General features: G+C 46.7%; 2 protein-coding genes and 1 long non-coding RNA gene across 5 annotated transcripts; 1 reads left to right on the top strand and 2 right to left on the bottom strand.

Moving 5' to 3' along the window:
- Window positions 1–2480: 2480 nt before the first annotated feature.
- LOC120709992 (potassium channel AKT1-like) lies at window positions 2481–8257 on the top strand. 3 transcript variants are annotated; one of them, XM_039995620.1, is made up of 11 exons: window positions 2481–2948; window positions 4049–4414; window positions 4543–4600; window positions 4693–5010; window positions 5112–5357; window positions 5459–5557; window positions 5707–5739; window positions 5826–6011; window positions 6391–6588; window positions 6675–6750; window positions 6980–8257. In XM_039995620.1, exons 1-11 carry the CDS (start codon window positions 2752–2754, stop codon window positions 7867–7869), a joined length of 2667 nt encoding a protein of 888 aa, XP_039851554.1. In that variant the 5' UTR covers window positions 2481–2751; the 3' UTR covers window positions 7870–8257. The 3 variants fall into 3 exon arrangements, with proteins under 3 accessions (XP_039851554.1, XP_039851555.1, XP_039851556.1); XM_039995621.1 differs by lacking the exon at window positions 2481–2948 and adding an exon at window positions 3035–3840; XM_039995622.1 differs by lacking the exon at window positions 2481–2948 and adding an exon at window positions 3955–3976.
- Window positions 8258–11690: 3433 nt separating this feature from the next.
- LOC120709991 lies at window positions 11691–15527 on the bottom strand. Its single transcript, XM_039995619.1, has 7 exons — window positions 15260–15527; window positions 14416–14723; window positions 13561–14283; window positions 12989–13117; window positions 12668–12871; window positions 12164–12364; window positions 11691–12059 (listed from the first exon to the last, which is right to left on the bottom strand). The coding sequence occupies exons 1-7, from the start codon at window positions 15525–15527 to the stop codon at window positions 11934–11936; spliced, it is 1959 nt and encodes a 652-aa protein (XP_039851553.1). The 3' UTR covers window positions 11691–11933.
- Window positions 15528–20847: 5320 nt separating this feature from the next.
- Window positions 20848–21543, bottom strand: LOC120709989. Its single transcript, XR_005689801.1, has 2 exons — window positions 21321–21543; window positions 20848–21004 (listed from the first exon to the last, which is right to left on the bottom strand). It is a non-coding gene; the product is annotated as an uncharacterized LOC120709989 (long non-coding RNA).
- Window positions 21544–22904: the final 1361 nt, after the last annotated feature.

Genomic DNA, 22904 nt, shown 5'->3' with positions numbered 1-22904 from the left:
CCAAGTCCAAAATAGCAAACTCTTGGAGATAGTCTTTTTTTTAACTTGGCATATATTTTAGCAAAAGACACATTTTTTACCACAGGGGATAATTTGACAATTGCTAAGTTGTACTTTTTACAGAAGTGGGCAGAGGGATTGCCTTTTTTACTAGCGTTGAAGGTTACAATTGAATTTGTGAATCAGAGATAGCTTGAGCTTGCGTAGCCAGAGAGCCAAACCACAACGGCATAGAAGCCCCTAATCTCCTCCCATCAGCCCCATCTCTATTCGTTCTTCTCCACTCCACCACCTCTCTTGATGGAAATTAGTACACGACATGTCGTCCATGTCAACCTGCCCGCACTGCTCACTGACAGCATGTTTGCCTGGCTCTTATGCACGAAAAATTTCGTTAGTTAGGTAAGAATTTTGACTTTCTATCTATGCTCATACATCTCATATATATTGGTATCATTTTCCAGCTACATTACTAAAATTGAAAGGAATAATCCAACTCTATCTGTACTCTACCACCTCTTGATGTAAATTGGTACACCACAGGTCGCCCATATCAACCTGCCCGCACTGCTCACTGACAACATGTTTGCCGGGCTCTTATGCACGAAAAACTTCATTAGTTAGGTAAGAATTTTGACTTCCTATCTATGCTTATACATCATATATATTGCTACCATTTTCCAGCTACATTACTAAAATTGAACTCAAACTTTCTCGTCAACTCTTCCCGTGCTTTTGTTATTTCTTAGTGTGTACATCACATTGTCTTAATTTCAGGCCAGTACCTCAATTTGACATACCAAATTTTGGTTTAGCCGCCATGACTAGAGATGCTGGCTTAGAAGAGTGTTATTAGCAAAAACAGAATGCTAGGAGAGCATTTGAAGTGAATCAGTGAACAATAATATAAGCTTAGTACACAAGATGGTGGTACACAAAACATTCTCCAATATCCCAATGTGTGCTTCAAATGGAATGCGTACTTATCATGCCAGATGCGGCTTTAGCCCTCAAGGAACCCAAGAGGGCCTCATGCACAGCATGCAAAGGCGCCGCATAGTTCCACCGACATATAGTGGAGGAAGGGATAGATACACCTTTCTGAGATACTCCACACCGAGCCTCGTCATAGTTTTTGTCTCGTAGATCACATCATGTGTACCTTCTACCATGGAGTTTTATAAGACGTGTATACAAGGTGACGGTGGCGTTAAGCTACTACATGCATGCGGCGTCAGGAACTTCCTCCATCATCCCGCAGACGATAGTAATTTTGGTTGATTATGTATTTATGTCGTCAAAACATCTTTTATCGTGATATACCGGAGGCATTAAATTTAGGGAAAAGTCCGGTTTACACCCTCCAACTATCGTAAAAGTCCAATTTTCAACCTTCAACTACAAACCGGACAACATGGGCCATCCAACTGTCAAAATCGGGCAAATTTCGCCCCTGGGGTTGTTTTGAAGGTGTTTTTCTATTTTGTAAGAATTAAAAATATTCAATTTTACACTAAAAAATTTATAAGTAATTCATTTGAAGTCAAAAAATTATGAAATAGGTATCAAACGTTTTTTAAAAATGTAACATATCTATTGTCATATGACTTGTGAGCTATTCAGATCTAATTTTTTTATATTCATAATATTTGGTTGCTTGCAGTTATGCCTATTATTTTTAATAACTAAGATTCAAATGGAGCAATAATAGTTAAGTTACATTTTTAGAAAAAAATTTGTACTAGTTTCATATTTTTCTGATTTAAAGTGAATTAGTGTTGATTTTTTAGATCTAATTAGATTTATTTAATTAAAAAAATACAAAACCACCTCAAGAGCCAAATTTATCCGATTTTTACAGTTGGATGGCCTATGTTGTCCGATTTTATAGTTGAATGTTAAAAATCAGATTTTTGCGATAGTTCGAGAGTGGAAATTGGACTTTTCTCTTCAATTTATAAAGACGCGTATAGTGTATGAATAGGCGACGTGATTTATATTTTGGACCAAAGGCATTGCTGCCGGTTTATTGCAATATAGATATCGCGTTCGCGTCTGCTGATTTACCCAAGGTTCCAAACCGGTGTCCTCACGTGACTCGTCGGACCCAGGGTCTTTTTTTTCCCTCTCCTTTTGACGAGAAGGTTGGACCGTTGCTCGCCAAACGGCCGGCGCGCACAGCCGAAACCACCGGTGGAAACTGGTTGTATCCCTGCCCCGCCCTGCCCCGGCCCTCCTGCCGCTGCCAGACGCCCAGGCCCAGCGCCCAGGTCCCGGAACAATCCATCGAGCCGCGCCGCTCCCACGGAAACGCCGCGTTCCCCCAAATTCCCCCCTGCGCGGCTGCGCCAGGCGGCCGACAGGGGGCCAGGGCCAAATCCCGTGTCCCGGAAAGCCCTCCCTCCCCGTCGTGGCGAGCCAACCCGCGCGCCCCCAAACCGCTCTCCATAAAACGGCGCCGAGCGCGCGCTTGGTCTCGCACCCCAGCTGCCAAGCCCAACCGACTCCAACTCTCCTCCCCTCCCTGTCCCCCATCGTCTCCATCGACGGCGCCACCGCCACCGCCCGGGGGCCGAGAACAAGCAGTACACGAGGGAAGAAAAAAAAAAGGTCTGGCCAGGGGACCCGATCCGCGATCGAATCGCGCGAATTGGGGGCGGGAGCAGGCGCGCCTCCCCTCCTCCCAAAGTCCCGCTACCGTAAAACCCAGGGGAGGGTTTATCGCGCCGCCGCTGGGGGCTCCGGCTGCCAATGGCGGGGTGGGGGGCCTCCAGGGTGGCGGCGGCGTGCGCGCCCTGGGGCGCGGGCGCGGCCATGGAGCGGGAGCTGTCGCGGGACGGCAGCCACTACAGCATCTCCAGCGGCATCCTGCCGTCGCTCGGCGCGCGGAGCAACCGCCGCGTCAAGCTCAGGCCCTTCATCGTCTCGCCCTACGACCGCCGATACAGGTCCGCCGCCGCCGCCGCCTCCCGCCTCTTCATTCGTTGCCGGTTCCGAATTTACAGCTAGCTCGGCGCCGCGTGTCAGTCCTGCGCTTTGTCATCGCGCGTCGCCCCTTCTTCCCTCGGCGGCGGTCTGCGGCCGCGCTGGGTTTGGCTTTTTGTCGCGCATTGTTTGCTTCTGCCTCGCCGACGGCTTGCTCTGGCAGGTGGCAGCTTCGATATTGGTCATGGTGGGGTGAGCGAAGAGAGTGGCTTGTCTTGTAATTCTGTCTGGTTGGGCAAAGCCGACTGGTTTTCTCTTCGTACGCAGAATTCCAAGCGGTTTATATACGGAGAAGGGTGCCTTCCCAATTTTTGCCACTCTTTTCTTCTTTATTCCTCGAAGTTATTTATATATGTTCCTTTTTTCTCGCCAATTCTCTTGGGTGCTTAATTTTGCTGAATAGAAACTGTTTTTTATTTTTAAACTGATTTCTGGTTTGACTTCGACCGAATAATTGCTTTTGTTTTACCAAGTCAATAATTGATTAGTTTATGTTTTGCTTTTTATGGTACTCGCACTCTTGCTCTGATTTTGTTTACTCTGGGCTGCTTAAGGTCGTTGGTTGCTGCTTTAATTTTCTTTTTACTTCACAACACACACACAAGAAAGGCATGATATCGATGGTGACGTCTCTGCATTTCTTGTACTCACGTTTTGCGCCTCTTTAGTTGTCAAAAAGTGCTCAGTCACGGGATTCGGGTGGAAAACCTTTTTGAATCGTTTGGGAACCAGCGAGTTCTTTAGTTACGGCTGGTGGTATGCATGTGTCTTCCTAGGGTAGCTTTTGATTTGCCTATGGTGGTATGATTGATCAGTTTTTCTTCAGAGCTCCTTTTCGAAAGATAATGATCTACTGTAAGTAGCAGTAGTAATTATAGTCATTGTAGCACCAACTCTAACTGGCAGAAACAGTAGGAACTTATATAAATTCTGCAATAATGTTAAACAAATCTATTACACTGCTTTGCCTGTGACAAGGATAATTTCGCTGGTAAAAACTAAATCAGATTACTTACAACAAAGGAAGAAGCAATTCTGATATGCAGTTGCTAATTCTATGCAGATCCTGGGAGACTTTTCTCATAATTCTCGTTGTCTACTCTGCATGGGTTTCCCCATTTGAGTTTGGATTCATTCGGAAGCCAACAGGCGGCCTAGCTATAGTGGACAATGTTGTGAATGCGTTCTTTGCAGTGGACATCATTCTTACCTTCTTTGTAGCTTATTTGGATAGAATGACATACTTGCTTGAAGATGATCCAAAGAGGATAGCTTGGCGGTATACTACTAGTTGGTTTGTTCTTGATGTCGCCTCCACCATCCCAACAGAATTTGCTCGGAAGATACTACCTCCGAACCTCAGGTCGTATGGATTTTTCAACATGCTTCGTCTATGGCGTCTCCGTAGGGTCAGCTCTCTCTTTGCTAGGTATGTTAATGATGGTGTGCTTGTTTTTCTTTTGTTTCTAATTATCAGTGCGGATAGTGTCATTATACCCATGTGTTTTGTCTTGTTAGTGAGAAAAAAAAGGTTTCATCTATTTTCTTACTTGCTAGATTGGAGAAGGATAGACACTTCAATTACTTCTGGGTTCGATGTGCAAAGCTCATATGTGTAAGTAATCAGAACATTTGAGAATCTCCTGTAAAAATCCTACTACTGTTGACGAACTTACATCCTATATCTACTTATCTTTGGTCTTGCAGGTCACACTTTTTGCAGTCCACTGTTCGGCATGCTTCTACTATCTTCTTGCTGATAGGTATCCTGACCCAAGTGACACGTGGATTGGCAATTCAATGCCAGATTTTCATCATCGTAGCTTGTGGATTCGCTATGTAACATCAATGTATTGGTCAATCACTACTCTCACCACTGTGGGTTATGGTGATTTGCATGCGGAGAACACAAGGGAAATGATATTCAACATTTTCTACATGCTATTCAACCTTGGATTGACTGCCTATTTGATCGGAAATATGACCAATCTGGTTGTCCATGGCACCAGCCGTACTCGAAAATATGTGAGTTCTTTTTTGTCTAGTATCAGTTGATATCGACATCTAACAGTCATATTAAAGCTGGGTCTAATAGAGATCTTTTTCTCTCATGTTTTGGTCTAAAGAGAGATACAATTCAAGCAGCAACCAGCTTTGCACTAAGGAATCAGCTACCACCCCGACTGCAAGATCAGATGATCTCACATCTTAGCTTGAAGTTCAGAACAGATTCAGAAGGCCTTCAACAACAAGAGACCCTTGATGCGCTTCCTAAGGCTATCAGATCCAGCATTTCTCAGTATCTGTTTTTTAATCTTGTCCAAAAGGTTTACTTGTTTGAAGGGGTGTCAAACGACCTTATTTTTCAACTGGTGAGGCTACTGGAATTCCGTGCTATTTTATCCTTTTAAAATATTTTGATACTGCTTGAGCATGCACTAATCTTGTTGTTCTATGTGATTCCGTGGAAAAGGTTTCTGAGATGAAAGCTGAATATTTTCCACCTAGGGAAGATGTGATTCTGCAGAATGAAGCGCCCACTGACTTCTACATTCTAGTTTCTGGTAGTGCGGTAAGAATACTGTTTTGACAACTCTTATTTCCTAATTCATTTAGTTACATATCAGTAGAGTACATCTGGAAAAAAAGTAGTAGTTGTGATTTCACTAGGACTGAGACCACGAGCACATGATCATTCTGACATGCTTGTCACTTTTGCAGGAGTTAATAGAGTCACAAAATGGTGCAGAACAGGCAAGTCTTATGCTGCTTTGATGTTCAAGTGGAAGTGAATTTATGTATCAAATTTTTTCTCAAAGTTAGTATGCTGGTAATTGCAGGTGGCTGGAGTGGCTAAGTCAGGAGATGTCGTTGGAGAAATTGGGCTTCTTTGCTACAGGCCTCAACTATTCACAGTTCGAACAAAATCCTTATGCCAGCTCCTCCGTATGAATCGCACTGCCTTTCTCAGCATTGTGCAATCCAATGTTGGAGATGGAACAGTAATAATGAACAACCTTATTCAGGTACAGGAACCACATTATTCTTGGAATTTTCTTTGTTATTGCATATTATAGCTATTAGCTATATTAGATTTTCTTTTTACTTGTAGAATTTGGTGATAAAAAAGACTCAGGAAATCAACACTGAGACCAATGCCAATTAGTGAGCGTGTATTATCTTGCTTAACAATATGTGGAATTGAATATCAGACATTCGCTATACCATGTATGAGCTTGTTGACTATTGTGGCTTGATTTTCCCTTTCATACTCCAGAGAGTAATCAAAACAACAGTAATGGGGATGTACTTTGAGAAGTATTGTGATGCTATTATACCTTGAGAGGTTTTGAATCTGATCTAACGAGATTCACTGTTCCTTGTTTTCCCTTGTTTTGTGTACAGTTACTAAAACAGCAGAAAGACAGCAGTGTAATGGTGGGCGTTCTGAAGGAGATTGAGAACATGCTAGCACGGGGTCGTTTGGATTTGCCAATCACCCTCTGCTTTGCGGTAACAAGAGGGGATGACCTTTTGTTGCATCAACTTCTGAAACGTGGTTTAGATCCAAATGAATCAGATAATAATGGGCACACTGCACTGGTTTGTATATTCACCAACGAGTAGGTGTTTATCTACAGATTTTTATTAAGCAAGGAATTTAACAATGTTCATTTCATTGTTTACAGCATATAGCTGCTTCCAAAGGAAATGAGCAATGTGTCAAGCTTCTTCTAGAGTATGGAGCTGATCCAAATGCTAGGGGTATGTGTAAAACTATAATTTTCCATCTTCTACAGATAGACCACGACATAGCAAATATACAACTTAAAAAGTTTCCTCTGAAATTGTTATCAGTCTGCCACCTATAGAAAACTAAATTTACTAGTATGAGAATTATTGTTTCTTTCGCAATATTTTCCGTGAGTCTTGAAGTTCATGTAGATTGGACATTTCCTCTCACTGACATGCCTATAACCCTTGTATTACACAGACTATGAAGGAAAAGTGCCGTTATGGGAGGCTTTGTGTGAAAAGCATGATGCAGTAGTAGAGTTGCTAGTTGAGAGCGGGGCAGATCTATCTTCTGGAGACACGGCCTTGTATGCTTGTGTCGCTGTCGAGGACAATAACACTGAGCTTCTTAAGGATATTATCCGTTATGGTGGCGACATAAACAGATCAACGAGAGATGGAACCACTCCACTGCACCGTGCTGTCTGCGACGGAAATGTTCAGATGGTTGAACTTTTGCTGGAACATGGAGCTGACATTGATAAGCAGGACAACAATGGCTGGAGTCCAAGAGATCTAGCTGAACAACAAGGCCACGACGATATACAGGTCCTATTTAAGAGTAAATCACGGCTAGCACCAAGTCGCTGTGTCTCGAATAGCAGGGTGGCACCTCTGCTGATTGGGAGGTTCAACAGTGAGCCCTCGATGCTAAACATGGACCATGAAAATGCCGAAGTACGCAGAAAAGTTGTTCCACAGAAGCTCCTCAGAAAGAGGGTCAGTTTCCAGAACTCCCTTTTCGGTGTCATTTCTGCATCCCACGCCCATCAGGACACTGGTCTGCTGTCGAGAGACATTGCAGCGACAGGTAGTCCTAGCAGTTGTCGTCACGAGTCCCTCATCAGGGTGACAATTAGCTGCCCCGAGAAGGGGAACGCTGCCGGGAAGCTCGTGCTCCTACCACGGTCGATGAAGGAGCTCCTCGAACTAGGGGCAAAGAAGTTCGGCTTCATGCCTAGCAAGGTCCTGACGATTGAGGGTGCTGAGATTGATGAGGTGGAGCTTATCAGAGATGGTGATCATATTTTTCTCGTCAGTGATGACTGGGTGCCAAATGTTGCGCAAGTAAGACCTGACAACAAGTGAGCAAGGCAGCAAGCTGTGCTCTACTTGCAAATTCACGGTAGAGGAAAATATGACCTTGTTTCACAAGCTGGGCGATTGGAAAATAATGTTTAAAGGCGTCAATGAAGTTCTTCCAACTGAAGAACTGGCGAGGATGTGGCGGTATGCCCACCTTGTAAAGTTTAACCATGATAGTTTTGGTCCAGCTTGGAAAAGAAATTGTAGTCAGCTGGTCCGGTAGTCTGTAGTTCTCTCATTTGAAGAGTAGGGGTCGAGAAAATGTAAGTAGTGTTGACCTGTTTCAGATTATTATTCAGTTTTACATGATTCTTTTTTTTTCTTTTTGTTCTTGAGATCAAGCTTTCCCTGAAACCGACAAATATAAGTGAGTTGTGAATTTATGAGATAATCCGACTATCAAAACCCCCAAACTTTGTAAACTCAGACTCAGCATTACCTACAAAGAATTTTTGATCCCCTTAGAGCAACTCCAGCCGGGCCCTTAAATGGGACTCTATCTCTTGTTTTAGTCTCTCAGTAGAAAAAACATCTCCAACCGGGCCTCTATACGAGCCCCCATTTTGGGGAGGCCACTAAATTTTGGTCCAGAGTCCCTAGAACTGGAGGCCCTCTAAATTTAGTCACCCTGCTGGAGTTTGAAGCTCCTAAATTTTTATAGGCTGGCTCCTAAAAGCAATATAGGGGCTCAAATTTAGTCTCTCCGCTGGAGTTGCTCTTACCTGTCAAATCAACGCGCTCCTTGCTATTTCAGTTTTTTGATTGGTCTCTCATGCACGGTATATTTCAGAATTTCATTCTTTGGTTGGCCATTAGCCCACTATCGTCCTGGATGGGCTAGAGAAGTTGCCGGCAAACGCATTTTTGTTTTTTAATACCTCAACCAGTGTTTTAAATCTCCGGAGATACAGTTTAGCGGCACCCTCTCCGATTCGCAATAGCCGCTAATCTCCCGTTATATCGCCGCTAAGACAGAGTACACGGACACCACCCAGGCCACCTCTTCATACTTGATCCTCAACTAGTCAACTCTGCTCCACATGTTATCTCTGTCCGCCTCGACTCCTGCCTGCAGCCCCCCACTCTCTCTCACTAGTCACTGCTGCAACGCAGCCTCTGCTCTGCATTGCCGACGGCACCGGGGAAGGTCTGGGCCAGCACTTGCAGCCCTTCGGTGGATGGCCGATAAGCGGCGCTAAATTACACCTTGTTTAGCGGATTTCGCCCGCTATATCGGGCTATTAGCGTCTTAGGTCACTTAGCGCTAAAAGTGAAATCTCTTAGCTGCAGCTCCGTCCAGCGGAGATCTCCGGCTATAGCGGCCGCTATAGCCGGAGATTTAAAACCTTGACCTCAACCTAGGGTTAGTATCTGGGAAACGTATTAGGTGCAAACCAATTTTTTCGTGCAAACTATGAAAACTTCAATCAAAGCCATCGGATCAACATCCAAGGGGCATTGGGGATTGGGTAATTTTCCAATCTGGACCCACCCTTGGATTGAGTAATCACACTTGGATGTTGATCCGATGGCCCAGATTAAAGTTTCTATAATTTGCATGGAGAGATTAGTTTGCACCTAATATATTCCCTAGTATCTGTCCTTCCACCACATACCACACACTTTCTACCTAATCAAAGACTACAACATGTACACACACCTCTTGATATTTAAAGTGACGGGTGTGTCGTCCCATTATGGTCCATGGGCACTGGAGGCTCTCTCCTTGAAATATTTGGGGGCAAGCCCCCGTGTCTCACAGGGTGTCAATGCTGGGCATCGAACCCAGGTCGCCCTGGGCACGAAAAACCGAGTACCGAGAATCAAAGACCGAACTGAAAAAACCGGAACCGGAGCCGAACCGAACTGAACCAAAACTGAGAATTTCGATTCAATTTCAGTTCCTAGTTCTCAAGAACCGAAGTACTCGGTTCGGTTTCGGTTCCTAAGCCAGTTAACCGAAGAACCGACCACGTCATCCATTCAGCCCACGAAGGAATGAATCTGGCCCAAGGCCCAAACAAAACCATAACAGGAAGCTACCACCGGAGCGTCCCGTACCCATCACCCCAAGACGGCGAGGCGGCAAGCCCCCGACGCCCCGTCCCGCGGTTCTGGCGCCGGCGCCCCGACCTCCAATCCCGTCCGCACGGACCGCATCCCTGCGATCTGCGGCCGCCGTAGCCTCTTACAGCTGCCCGCCGCCTCCCAATGCCCGCCCGGCCGGCCACCGGCGCAGAGCGCACTGCGCCAGCCCGCCCTCCGCCCTTGTCAGCGGCCCAGCGCTCGCCGCGGCCCCTTCTCGGTCGCTACCCCGCCTTGCGCCCTTACTGGACGCCGCCGCGTCCCCTCCCCGGCCATCGCCCCGCCCTCCCCAGCGGCCTCCGGCGGAGCACGCGGCCGGGCGGCGCGCAGGGGCGTTGGTCCGCACCTCCAGGCGCACGGCGGCGATGGGGGTGGGGGCGGCCCTCCTCCCTGCTTCCTCCCTGCTTCGTGGGGGTAGCGGTGGCACGCGGCGTGGGCGGCAGTGAGCGGCCGCGTGGGGCAATGGTGGTGCTCAGCATGATGAGGCGGCGGGCAATAACGGCGTGTAGGAGGCGCCGGCACATGCGGCGGCGGTCCTCGGCAGGCAAGGCGAGATTTTTTTTCCCTCATTCATTCTGAATGAAGTTTGGTTCCATCGGTTATAACCGAAACCGAACCGAAAGAACCGAATTTGAAATTGCTCGGTTCTTAGTTCTAAAAGGAACCGAACGTTCCTGTTTTTTAGAAACCGAAGTCCTCCAAAAACCAAAGAACCAAACCGATCGGTTCGGTTATAACCGAACGACTAGGGCTAAACCCAGGTGGGGGGCTGCCCAACCGTTATGCGCCTAGTCTCCCAAATGCATTTTTGTTGAATGGACAAGGATTATATTTTTGCCAGCAACATGGGCTCACGAGGAGGCCCATGACGAGTTCATCCCCGCCACCGGCCACCTCCTTCATCTCTGGCGGCTCCCACCACCGCCCGCCACCACCACGCCTACGCCCCCGCCCTAGTCTTGACCTCACGCTGCCTCGCCGCGCCGCCCCCTCAACCCCCCGCCACCGTCGGGCTTCCAGGCCCCCTCCCCTCTTCTTCTAAGACCAGAGGCCATAGGACCCCCCCCCCTCCCACCCCACCCCACACCCAACTCTGGCCACGAGCTCGCCGAGGAAGATAATTAGGACCTCTCAGGCCCACTTGCAGCGACTGAGCTCAGCCTTCTGTGACGTTTTGGCTCGCACCCACACGCGTGACTGCAAGTATTTGCGGGTAACATGAGTACATGACCATGCTACATGAACTTGATGTCCACAATACTGTTAACTGAGCTGATAACGTCCCGTGCTTACAAATTCTGACGAACAGGAAATTGATCCCTCGAGTGTAAACAGCCAACTCCCAATCTGAAGCATCTCAACGCACCACGGGGAATCGCTCGTGAAGTTTCATTAACAATCTTACAACTTCCAATCACCAGGTGGGTGGCACAATCACAGAGCATTTGGGCTCCCTGTGGATCCCAGCACAGGCCATGCGAGGCTGGGGCGCCTGAGATTTTTATGATCTTCAAATTTATTTGCAGCTGCACCTCTGACCTTCCACCACTTGTGCTCATGCTCATTCAAAAGAACTGTATGGCATCCATTCCCTGCTGGATCAGGTAGTGGCACTGGCACATGATTGAAGCCACAAAAACAATGAGGGCATGTGCTGTGCAGTTTAATTTTGCTACCCTGAAAAAGGCTTCAATTATCTCATCCATTTCAAGCAGACAAGGACAGGAACACAGCAAGCATGTGCTGTACAGATTCAACTTGCTCGATTGAAATCATTCAGGCAAATCATTACATGTGACAAAAAAAAATCAGGGGAGCTCTAGGAACCCTTGAGATTTTGGGTCAGGCTCCGCTACTACTTCGCACTACATTGGCTCACACAAACTCACCAACTAGAGGGGGGCTACTCAGTGTGGAGGACAGAAGCACAGGGAAGAAATGAAAGGGGGATGGAAGGGGGGAGTGAATGAATCAAGTATACATTAGAGTCTTTGCAACGAATCTTCTGATGGTACCAATCTAGAAATGAAAGGAGAAAGCGCCGAGAGTAATGCCTTGGGGCACTCCTCATGTGGCAAATGTCCACATCCCGATATTGTTACTATCCTCTGCGCAAGTAGAACGAAGTAAATTGTTAGGAATACCAAATAGGTAAGACCATAGCAAAATCTTGTGCACGACTAATAGGCAAGTCAGGGAGTGGATAACTTACAGAATTTACAAGTTTTGAAGCCATAGCTTGCGCGGACTTCACAGAAACAAGAGCATCCTCAGAGCCTGTTACCACCAAAACAGGGAGGTCTTCCACTGATCTTAGTAAATCTGCCGCCCTTTTAGATGATAGGACCGTAGAAAACGAAAGCCGACCCACTTCATGTAGTGCTTCATCCCAGCCCTCAACAAATAGCGGAGCCTAAATGCACAAGCAATCGAAGTCAGTCAACAGTTCAAAGTTCAAAGAATGACAGAGCATGTGCATTTACAATAGTACTTCATTCACATGGACAGAACAGGAGGACCATTGATCATTGATACAGAACAGTTGTTTGAATAGTAAGATGTAAAGAGACTTGTTTTTTTTTCTTTCCCAGGGCAAATAAAGGTAGTCCAATAAACAGAAATTATCTGTATCAGATCTGTAAACAAACTTCCGAAAACTAAGCATGAATGAACATCAATGGTCTGACAAGATTAAAAGGTGTGCTTATATGCTTACCTTGTACAGGTTAAGAACTTCCGTTGTCAACTTTGTGGCATCATACCATGCCCGTCGATTGATCACCTGAGTTATTTCAGTACGCAGAAGAGGACGGACCATGTGCTTTTTCCTCAGAGGTGTATGCAGGAGTATACGAGCAAATGCAGGAATGACTTCTCTTGATAAGCTTACACCTACAAGAACAACTCCCTTCACCTCAACCTGCAATTGCAAAAGCAAACAAGTAACATTCAGTACAATCTTACATGATGTACTAGCTTCCATCCAAAATAAATGAGACAACAAGCTAATTTTCTCAAAGGAAGTTATTTAAGTTACCTTTATATGATCCCCATAAGTGCGCAGCTTCTCTGCAGCTTTCAAGGCAAGCAAGCCCCCATCATCATGACCAACTAAAACCACAGAGCGCAATCCCATTTCTGAGCAAAATGAAATAAGAAGATCAACCTGCACATAATCATACAAAAATGTTCTTTGTAAGCATGATCCCCATGTTCAAAATACATTGGGAATTTATTTAGCTCTCACAATTAAATCTACGGTAGTTTTTTAATAAAGAAGCGTCCCCTTACAAGCTGTTAGTACAAGAACAAATCCTAACAAAATAGATATCACTGTGAGGTTGAAAACTATAAATGACATTCAGATGATAATACTCATAACAGTAAAATAGTTTTAGCAGAGAAATATGATATATCATATAGCAAAGGTAGATGCTACTCTTAATAAAGTAAGTGGCTCAGAAACATTTTACTAGGGAGTCAAAAAAATATAGATGACAAAATTGAACTATAGGGGCAAACACCAGCTGCAGTTACTAGACTTGCATTAAGGTTCTTCTCTCCTAAAAAATGGGAAACATAATATTTTGAGTAGATGAGAAGGATCACCTGAGACTCTAACTCATATGGATTTGGTAACTTCTTATCTTCCCAGTCCTTTCTGCGAGGTCGAGATGTTAATCCCCATCCTGGGCGATCAAAGGCCAAAACATTGCAACCCACTTGTCGAGCTAGCAGATTAGAAACATGTCTCCATGAGAATATCCCTCCTCCAAATCCATGCACTAAAACTACAGCAAATTTACCCTGCTCTCCACCCTCAAGGTCAAAGCCCACAGGATTCAAATATATGTCACCACCGCCATCGTCAAGACTCATAAGAGGGATCTCATCTGACAAAGTTGGAGATGTCACTGGTTCCACCAATAGTGGCGCATATAGAGAAGTATGATGATATTGATGGCTAAAGCTCCTATTCAGAAGGCGGCGGGTATTAGAGGAAGCAGATGGTGGGCTTTCATGTCTCTGTCTTCTAGGAGAAATGCTTGATGAAATTACATCGTGATGAGTATCCCTTTCTGAAAAGGGGTCAGGGGACGAAGATATGCAGGTTGATGGATCAGAAATTTTGTAGTGTACAGTGATCCCCTGGCAAGCAATGAACATGCTATCACTGTCTGCAAGAAAACTGATTGGCAAATCACGGTCATCATTGACAAGTGTTTTCCTCTTTGTCTCACTCTCACTCCTTGAGAAAAGCTTTGAACTATATGGTGTAGGAGACCGTGGAACCTTGTAGCATCCAGAAAAGCCATTCTTGTATGCTAAAATCTGAAAAGAGCGGAAAACAATAAACTCATAAATTACCCAATCAGGCATCAAAGTGCAAAACCATTATCCCTGATTAGTTTGTACAATTCATGAAAACCGAGATCTATAAGAATAAGTGCATGACAACCATACCGATTCAGGGTCAATGCGGTGAATGAGAAGCTTCCGTCGAGCCCTGCAGCTTGTTCTGTAAGCAACGATAACATGGCCAAGTGCAAACACCAAGGAAGACAGAAAAAGCACTGGCATTCCCCATAGCTTCTTGAGATTGAGCTTATGATCCGGCAATGACGGTGAGAGCTCAGGCCCAATGTCATGCCCCGGACTATAAACTGAGGCCTTAATTAACAAGATGAGCAGAGAAGCCAGGGAACAGAAAGTTGTTGTTCCAAGGTAAGGACCATGAGAGAGTCCAGAAGTATCGGACATAAGGTATACACCTGCAGAATCAGCAGAACACATGGTTAGTCTTTTACTCTCAAACTCTCAAATGAGAATAGAACAACTTTGTAGAAAAGCGCGCTTCAAACTGTTCTCGGAGCTTCCCATTCTCTTATAACTAACTAGTCCAGCTAAACAACTGACATAGTTTAACTACATTCCAAGAAAAGCAAGCAAGCAACAGCTATACTCTGTGATTAATAACTGCAGATTTCGCCGAAAGCTCCGTCCAAGCAAAAGAAGACAAGCACAGACGTAGCAAGACTGTAGCTTTCAGATCACCAAATCCTCATAGGAGAATGCAAAGGATCTTAAGCCAAGACCTCAACCCCCCCCCCCTAATTTTTTTATAACTCTAAAAATCTTGAACAGACTCTACAACATCAGAGCAAATAATCCCAATGGGGAGGAGGAGGAGAACAAAAAAGGAAATCCCACTCAAACGAGCAATAGGTTCCCATAGATTCTTGTCACTTGCCCGTTTTGAAGCATGCGTGAGGGCCTAAAAGGAAGCGCACGGGCTTATACAACTTACAAGTAATGATGAGGGATCGAAGGACGGAGACGAGTGGTATGTCCGCGAGCGAGCTCCGGAAGCGGTACTGCTGGAGGTGGCCCCGCAGACCGTGGCCGCGGAGGCATCCGAGGCGCACTTCGATCCAGAGCGCGACGGCCACGTCGCCCGAGGCCACGAGCGCCGGCGCCGACGCCACGAGCAGCGACGCCACCATGGCCACCATGAACCATGCGGTCCTCACCCCGCGCCGCACCCGCTCCGCCCACCCCTTCCCCGCCGCCGCCATCTCCCGCCGCTCCGCTCCGCACGGGCGCCGTCTCCGTCGCTCGTAACGGCCGCCGCGCTGGCCCCGCGAATTCCGGCGATCGCCGGCGGCCGAGGCTAGGCTACGAGCCGCCGCCGCCGCGCATGCGTCGGCGGCAACCCCCGCAAGTGAGGCGGGTTTAGGGTTCCGTGTGCCGCCGTGCGGGTCGGGCCTCCGGGACGGCGGCCGCGGAGCAGCGAGGCGGGCCGAGAGAAGGGGGAGCACACTGCGAACAATGGAAGCGGCGGAGGGGAGACGAGAAGAAGAGGGGGAGAGGCGGAACGGGAGGGGGAGAGGGTACTTATGGAACAGTGCTTTTAAGATTTGTTTTTATGTCATTTTTTTTATTTTATTCTGTTGCAGCCTTGCAGGGCCTGTTAATTGTTGTGCTAATGCTGGCTGTGACTGTGACTGGGTCATTAAAATTTTTTGTTAGTGTGGTGAAGTGAGCATGAACGGCAGGAGACGAGGAGCCAGCTGCTGCCTTTTTTTTTTGTTGTTGTCTGTATCCCAAGGGTTTTCATTGTGTTTGTTTTTGTTCATTTCCTTGTTGCTAGTTTGCTACTGTTGGCAGTAGCATGTTTCTGCGTATGGCGACAGATGGAGTTCTTCAGTTACAAGAGGCCTAGCTGTTGCTTATGCGAGAAGAAATTGCGTTTTTCTCTTCCTTTTTTTTTTTGTCTTTTAGTTGCGATGACTAGATCAAAAGACACGCATAGGACTCCCTGATAACTATGTTGTGTTACTGTTTTTTGTATGACACATATGGTGCATCAAGAGTTTAATTTTTCGCTAATTTGGGTTTTGGTCACATCAAGTTTAGCTAAGTCTATCAAGCTAGCTCAAGCCATTCTCACAATTCCTTTTCATCTCAAAAAAAAATTTGGTATCTGTTTACAAGTATGTTTTCAGAAATATTCAGTCTTAGTCCAATGTCTTAAACTACAATTCACCATGACTGCTCTTGTCTACTGGAACAGTTCGATTTCAATTGTGATCCACAATAGTCGGGAAAAAAAACTTAAAATATCCAAACTTCAATCGCTATCTTCCATCCTATGCTTTTAGCTACGTGATTGCACTAAAATGGTGTAACCAATCAAATGCTAAAAATCCATTGATTCAATAGTATGCAGCGTCCATTCGAATAATGCAAATATTATGGAGTACGATTACCCGTCCGCCAGTTCTTCTGAATATTGACTCTGGGTCCTGGCGTGTAATGCTAATAAATTGTTAATTACTCCTCCGTCCCAAAATACAAGTCACCATAGAAAATTTAGGACAGATTATTCCGAAGAGAAAATGATCATGTTTGCTCATAGTTATTACCCATATTTGGCAGCAACTAATTCTTATATGCACATATACTTTCTAAATAGAATAAAATGACTTTTTTTGACAAATTTTGAATCTTATAATTTTTTTTTTTGAGATGGAGGGAGTAGTAATTACCCTACTGCTCTGCAGTGTTTTTCTTGTGAAAATAAAGAAGTCACGCGTCGGCTCCTTTTTCTCTTTTCGACAAAGGCTGTGTTTAGTTCGCGAAAAAATTTGGATTTTGGTACTGTAGCACATTTCGTTGTTACTTGACAAACAATGTTCAATCATGGACTAATTAGGTTTAAAAGATTTATCTCGTGCTAATCAGCTAGACTGTATACTTAGTTATTTTTTCCAACTACATTTAATACTTCATACATGTGTCAAACAATTCGATGTGACGAGTACTGTAGAAATTTTTTTGAGAACTAAACAGAGCCTCAGGCTTCTTCGATATTCCTCTCGGCAAATCGGTGCAAATGCTTCAGCTTTCCATAGAACCCTGTCAAAAAGGAAAGTCATCCGTCTGAGCCAGCAAAAGGGTGTTGATCCCATGGCGACCCAAGACTGCCAAATACTACCACGGCAGCAGCACAAGCACCGGCCCGGCCCCAAACGGTCGGCTCCCCACGGGAACGAACGGCGGGCGGGGCGGGGCGGGGCACGCGCGCGCGATCGCAGCCGTTCGCTGCTCCCCTGCCCCTGCCCGTGCCTGCCCCCCGTCCCCACTCCCCAGCACCCCCGATCCTTTTCCCTGCAGATACGGCGCGGGCCCGCAACAGAGTAGCCCCAGCCCAGCACATACGCCTCGGAGGCCCCACTTCCAGCGTGGTGTGATTCACGCGTGGGCCCCGGCTCAACCCCCTGGACCCTGGAGCATGGCTGCTGCCTGCTGCAGTGCTGCTGCTAGTGGGGTGGGTTTTTTTCCCCTTTGGAGTATTAGTATAATGTTGGCGATCAGAGGCGTTTGGATTAGACGGGACCCGTTTTAATTTCTCTTCCGGTTTTCACTTTTCACCCTTGTTTTTTTGGAAACAGGTGAGCTCGGTGCTCTCCGTTCATGTAGTTTAATAATTAATTAATCCCGGTTCGCGTGCAACCTTGACGGCCTGGCTTTGCATCAGAATAATGTTTTCATGCGTAACCACTGTGCCACGGCGGTTGCTGAATGCATGATCATCAATAATTTGTATCCGTTGTTTTTTTATAGCGCTATTTTGTGTTTAGTAGGGATTGGTTGGGGACGTGGAAAAATTCTTGATTTGCATGGCTACATTAGTGCTTATTCATGCCAAAGAATGTCAATGGACAGCTTGTGCAGGAAATGGTTGATTGGTATAAAAGTACTATTATTCTTAAGCGAGGAGCTCGTTTTTTTATATGTGGAACAGATTCACAGCTTAGTGTTTTAGATCATTTCAGCATGCCCTTTTAGAGACATAAGGCCATGATTCCATGAACTTCAGTAAGTACTTGAAGTTCCTTTCATGATTGCGTTATCCAACCAAGCTCAAGGTAGCATTGGCGAACAAAAAAGCTTGGGATAAACACGGAATTAAGCTAGTAAAATTTAGAAGCTAGCATCTAGAGCAGGAACCAACATCCTTATCACGAATCCTAATACAGTGTTGCCTACGTCGATGTCAATGTTGTGTTTGATGACTTGTTAAAATGAATGCATCCTCACCGTTAGTTTATATGTAGTTACATCACTAAAAACTCCAAGGTACCATGTCACTTGAGCACGAAAGATCGAAGAGTCTTTGAGACTTTGACAGCAACATTTGTTTCAAAACTTTGACAGCAACATTTGGGCATAGACAAGCACTAGTGGATGGCTTATAACATGGACCTAGAGCCTTGGTTGACGCAGAGGAACACTGTGGATCTTCTTCTTCTTCTTTTTTTGAAGAAGAAATAATCATTTTAGTCCTACCGTGGTTATATTCATGGTTTAAGAAAAAAAAGGATGCTCATGCTTTCGAAGCATATCTTATGCTCCTGCACCAGCGTGTTCAATATCTCAAGTTCCTACGCGAGTACTCATACGAGTACCGTGAATCGAACTGCGGATCTTGTGTCATGCTGGCACCTCGTATGTTTATGTTTATTGTTCGTCCCCTGTCCTCTCTGAAGGTTAAAGTGAAGGGCATATCCGGTAGTTGGAAGGAACAAGACGTTGAGTCGACCAATCGGCCGGTGGGTCAGCGCTCAGGCGGGGCCGAATCGCGGTCGGACCCGAACCCAAGGAGGCCGCAGCTTTTCACGCGCCGCTAGGCACAGGAGGCTTGCCCCTTCTTCCATGTGGGGCCCAAGAAAGGAGCCCACATGTCAGAGAGCGAAATATTAAGGGGAGTCCCAATGCAGATTCCACTCGTAGAGTCTAAATCTCCTATTTATTGTGTTTTGCTGATGTAGCAGTATATTTATTGAAGAGAGAGGAAGAGAAACCAAGACTCCAAGTCTTATTTAGACTTCAAGCTTTCACACAGATCAAGAATAAATGTGAGAGAGACAATTAGGCCATATAAACCAAAATAACATATTTTATATTGAGAAATATAATTTTTTGTAATGGAGTCTTTAAGACTTAACCTTTACAAATGGAGTCTGCATCGGGACTGCTTAAGGAAAAAAAACTTCCCTCGCGCTTGCCCCCCGGCCGCGGCACCCGTAGCCGTAGGGCGACGCGGCCGAAACCCCGAAAGGCGTCTGCCTCGGGAGGCGCCAAGGATCTCACGGTAACGGCCAAAAGGGGCGGTGGCGGGGCCCCCACCGCCGCAGCGACACCGAGGCCGTGGCTCGCGTCGCCGCTGACGCGTGGGTCCCACGCACCGATTCCTCCACGCAAGTCGCGTCGTGTCACCTGCGGTTAAACTGCTCGCCACCGTTCGTGCGCCTGCGCGCCGTCCCGTCCGTCCCGTTGCACATGGGACGGGGAAAAGCGACTCGGCTCCGGTCTTTTTTACTGCCTCGGAGGCCCCGCGTGAACTGACCTCTCGTACTGGGCAGCCGCTGATATGTAGGTCCACCTGCGCCGGGCCGGGTTGTCATCGATCACCGGTGCAGCACCAGCAGGAGTGTACGCCGTACGCGCACCACACCGGCGCCAGAACGGTGGTGGTGGTGGTGGTAATTCACGCCGCGGCCCCCGCGCGTGGGGGAAGAGCGAGATGCCCTGACCTGACAGTGTGATCAGTGCCGTGCGAGTTTTCTGTCCCGTCGGGATCCTCACCGGAGGAAAGAAAGGAATTACACCTACCGTGCCCATTTGCTTTCACCTTGATTGAGTGCAGGACAATCACAGTCAGCTTGATCACCTCAGTAAAAGAAACCGTCACATTCCCATAATAACAACTAACAAGTTAAACCAGGTGACGCTCGCATTATCTGTGAAACACAGGGACCAGAAAAAGCGCGGCGGCCCCGTGCCATGTGCGCGGCTGTCAGCTCGCGAGGTTCGTGTGAGCGCGCGCACATCCACCAGCTTCAGGTAAACAGCGTTTTCCTCTCACACCACTCTAGCACTAGCCTCCAGCAACTAGACGGACAACAGTATTTTTCTCTCACACCACTCCAACACCACCTCCAGCCCAGCAAACAGTGACAATGTCCTTTTTATTCTCGCATCGAATAATAATAACACACCCAACACATATTCGTGGCCGATCCCAGCACGTTCATTTCAATCAAACGGGCGGCGGGGCAACGGCACACGCCACCGGCGGAGAAAGGACCGTTCGGAAGGGTAAAAAATGGAAGGGAGATGTGTCAATACAAAAATCACCTGGAGTGAAAGAGGAATCATATCCAACCACTTGTAAAAGAAATTCAGGTATGCACAACGATCCATACATAACTATATCCTGTGAGAAAAAAAAATAAAAAGTTGCTGTGCTTCGTTAGTTTGCTTGTGTTTTTTTAACTTTAGCTTCATTGACAAAGCATTTAGGTTCACAGCAGGAGCATAGTTTCTTGAGCAACTCCCCTGGTTTTGGCATTGCACAATTGTGGGCTAAAGAGCGTACAATGGCAAGTGGAAGCAGTAAAAAGAGTTGATGAGCTTGATATTGTCACTCTTCCTGTTGGTGTAAAACTTCGTGAGTTTCAGTCTGATCAGTCTCCAAATACGCACCCTGAAGTGCAGAAATTTTTTCCTCTATTAAATTCAAAGATGGCTCTTTTTGTTTCTTATTAGTCTGATTTCAGATTCCATATAGGTTGAACAAACTGGCAACCAGGTTTATTACAACTGCAGACCTCAAACAAAAAACGAATAGCATCAAAACTAAACTGATAAATTTACAATTTTATATCAAACTGATATTCTAGCACAAGCAACAGAGCAAGCACGAGTGGCGAAGCATAGGGGAGGGGAGACTACAGATGCCGCGCGGCAATAGTGATAACAATTGAGAGCAACATTGAGGAAAATCGAGGATGAATCAGTACCATGTAGGATCGGAATGTTGCATCCATGGTTCAGGCATCGGGCTACTGCTGAAGAAGATGCCGGCACCGTCGAAGAAGCGGCTTCCGTTGGTTAGATTTGGGCATGAGCTGTCCGACCCGACGGACCCGACCCAACCCGTCCGAAAATAGCCCGACCCGACCCGACCCGAAGAGTTTTATGGGCGGGCTCGGGTCAAAATTTTTGACCCGGTATGACTGACGGGCCGGGCACGGGCTAAAAATTTTGACCCGAAACCTGAAAAACCCGAAGGAACCCGACATTTTACATAGGCCCGACCCGAACCCGACCCGATTGGCTGTCGGGTCGGGTGCGGGCTCAATTTTACGGCCCGGCCACCGGGTCGGGTCAGGCACGGGCCGCTAGAAAAAACACCGGGCTTTTTTTGGCCCGACCCGAACCCGACCCGACCCGACCCGGAGAATGCCCAGGTCTACCGTTGGTGAAGGAAATCAGAGTAGCTTCCGGCACATGGGCGGCGCGGCCGGAACTCACCTGCTCTGGCATCGCTGCAGCTCCCCCCTGGCCTTCCCCTTCTGCACCCCCGCCGATTTCCTCGCCGACCATGTCGAGGACCCTTTCCTGGACTGCGCCGCAAAAGCTTTCTGCTCCCGCAACGCCTCCCCCTTGAGCAGCTCCCGGCCGCCGCCGCAGCCTGCTTCTCTTCCTGCCGCATGGCGGCCGCCGCCGCTTGTAGATAGGGTTGGATGTCTTTGGATTTTGGGAGTATCTCAATGGCTCTTGGAGGGGGATTTCGGGGGAGAAGAATGGCGCGAGGATTTGCCGAGCAAAGGGAAAACCCCGCGCGGGTGCCAGCGCGCATCAGATCCCCGCAGCCGTCGCTGACCGCCAGCAAAGCGTACAACAGGCGCGAGGAGTCGTCGACTTCTCTCGGAGCACGCGCTCCTCCCGTAGACGAAGGAGACGACGGCCGCGCCGTCTATCGTCTCCGCCCCGGCTTTTTGCAAAAAGGGGCTGCATGTCGACGGGAGTCGACGCCCCGTTGTACCTGCCCGTAGTTTCTAGCTCGCACTTGCATCTGCTTTTTTTTTTCTTTGCTATACAAGTAAATTACATCAGACTAGCAACTATAGGACTGACGCATACACGCAGGTAGTAACAATCAAGGAAGTGATCAATATTCCTTCTTCTTATTAATACAACAGGCAGCTCCCCTGCAAGTTCTATTTCAAAAAAAAAGGAAGTGATCAATAGACCGAACATATCGAATCAACGAACTGAGAAATTAATCATGAGGTTATTAAGTGTTCGAACACATCACAGTCACAGAGATCCTGAGCTGTACTGTCACGTAGCATTAGACTACTCAAACTCGTACAACGTCAAATCATTGCACTACGCATAATACGCAGTTAACTCGTACAACGTCAAATCATTGCACTACGCATAATACGCAGCTAGACTAATACTCCATCCCTTCCAAAATATAGGTCGTTTGACTTTTCTAGATTCATATATTTTGTTATGTATCTAAACATATGTTATATCTAAATGCATAGCAAACATTATGAATCTAACAAAACCAAAATGACTTACATTTTGGA

The sequence above is a fragment of the Panicum virgatum genome, chromosome 5K (assembly GCF_016808335.1).
Source record: "Panicum virgatum strain AP13 chromosome 5K, P.virgatum_v5, whole genome shotgun sequence".
In the NCBI taxonomy this organism is placed as follows: Eukaryota; Viridiplantae; Streptophyta; class Magnoliopsida; order Poales; family Poaceae; genus Panicum; species Panicum virgatum.
This window is presented reverse-complemented; position numbering and strand designations above follow the sequence as displayed.

Excerpts from the sequence above, each read along its gene's own strand:
- LOC120709991 (XM_039995619.1), bottom strand. The coding sequence starts at position 15,527 with ATGGCGGCGGCGGGGAAGGGGTGGGCGGAGCGGGTGCGGCGCGGGGTG. Across the intron at positions 12,872-12,988 it reads CTTATGGGGATCATATAAAG|GTTGAGGTGAAGGGAGTTGT; the intron begins GTAACTTAAATA and ends TTGCAATTGCAG. Across the intron at positions 12,060-12,163 it reads CTTCAAAACTTGTAAATTCT|AGGATAGTAACAATATCGGG; the intron begins GTAAGTTATCCA and ends CTACTTGCGCAG.
- LOC120709992 (XM_039995620.1), top strand. The coding sequence starts at position 2,752 with ATGGCGGGGTGGGGGGCCTCCAGGGTGGCGGCGGCGTGCGCGCCCTGG. Across the intron at positions 4,601-4,692 it reads GATGTGCAAAGCTCATATGT|GTCACACTTTTTGCAGTCCA; the intron begins GTAAGTAATCAG and ends TTGGTCTTGCAG. Across the intron at positions 6,751-6,979 it reads AGCTGATCCAAATGCTAGGG|ACTATGAAGGAAAAGTGCCG; the intron begins GTATGTGTAAAA and ends TGTATTACACAG.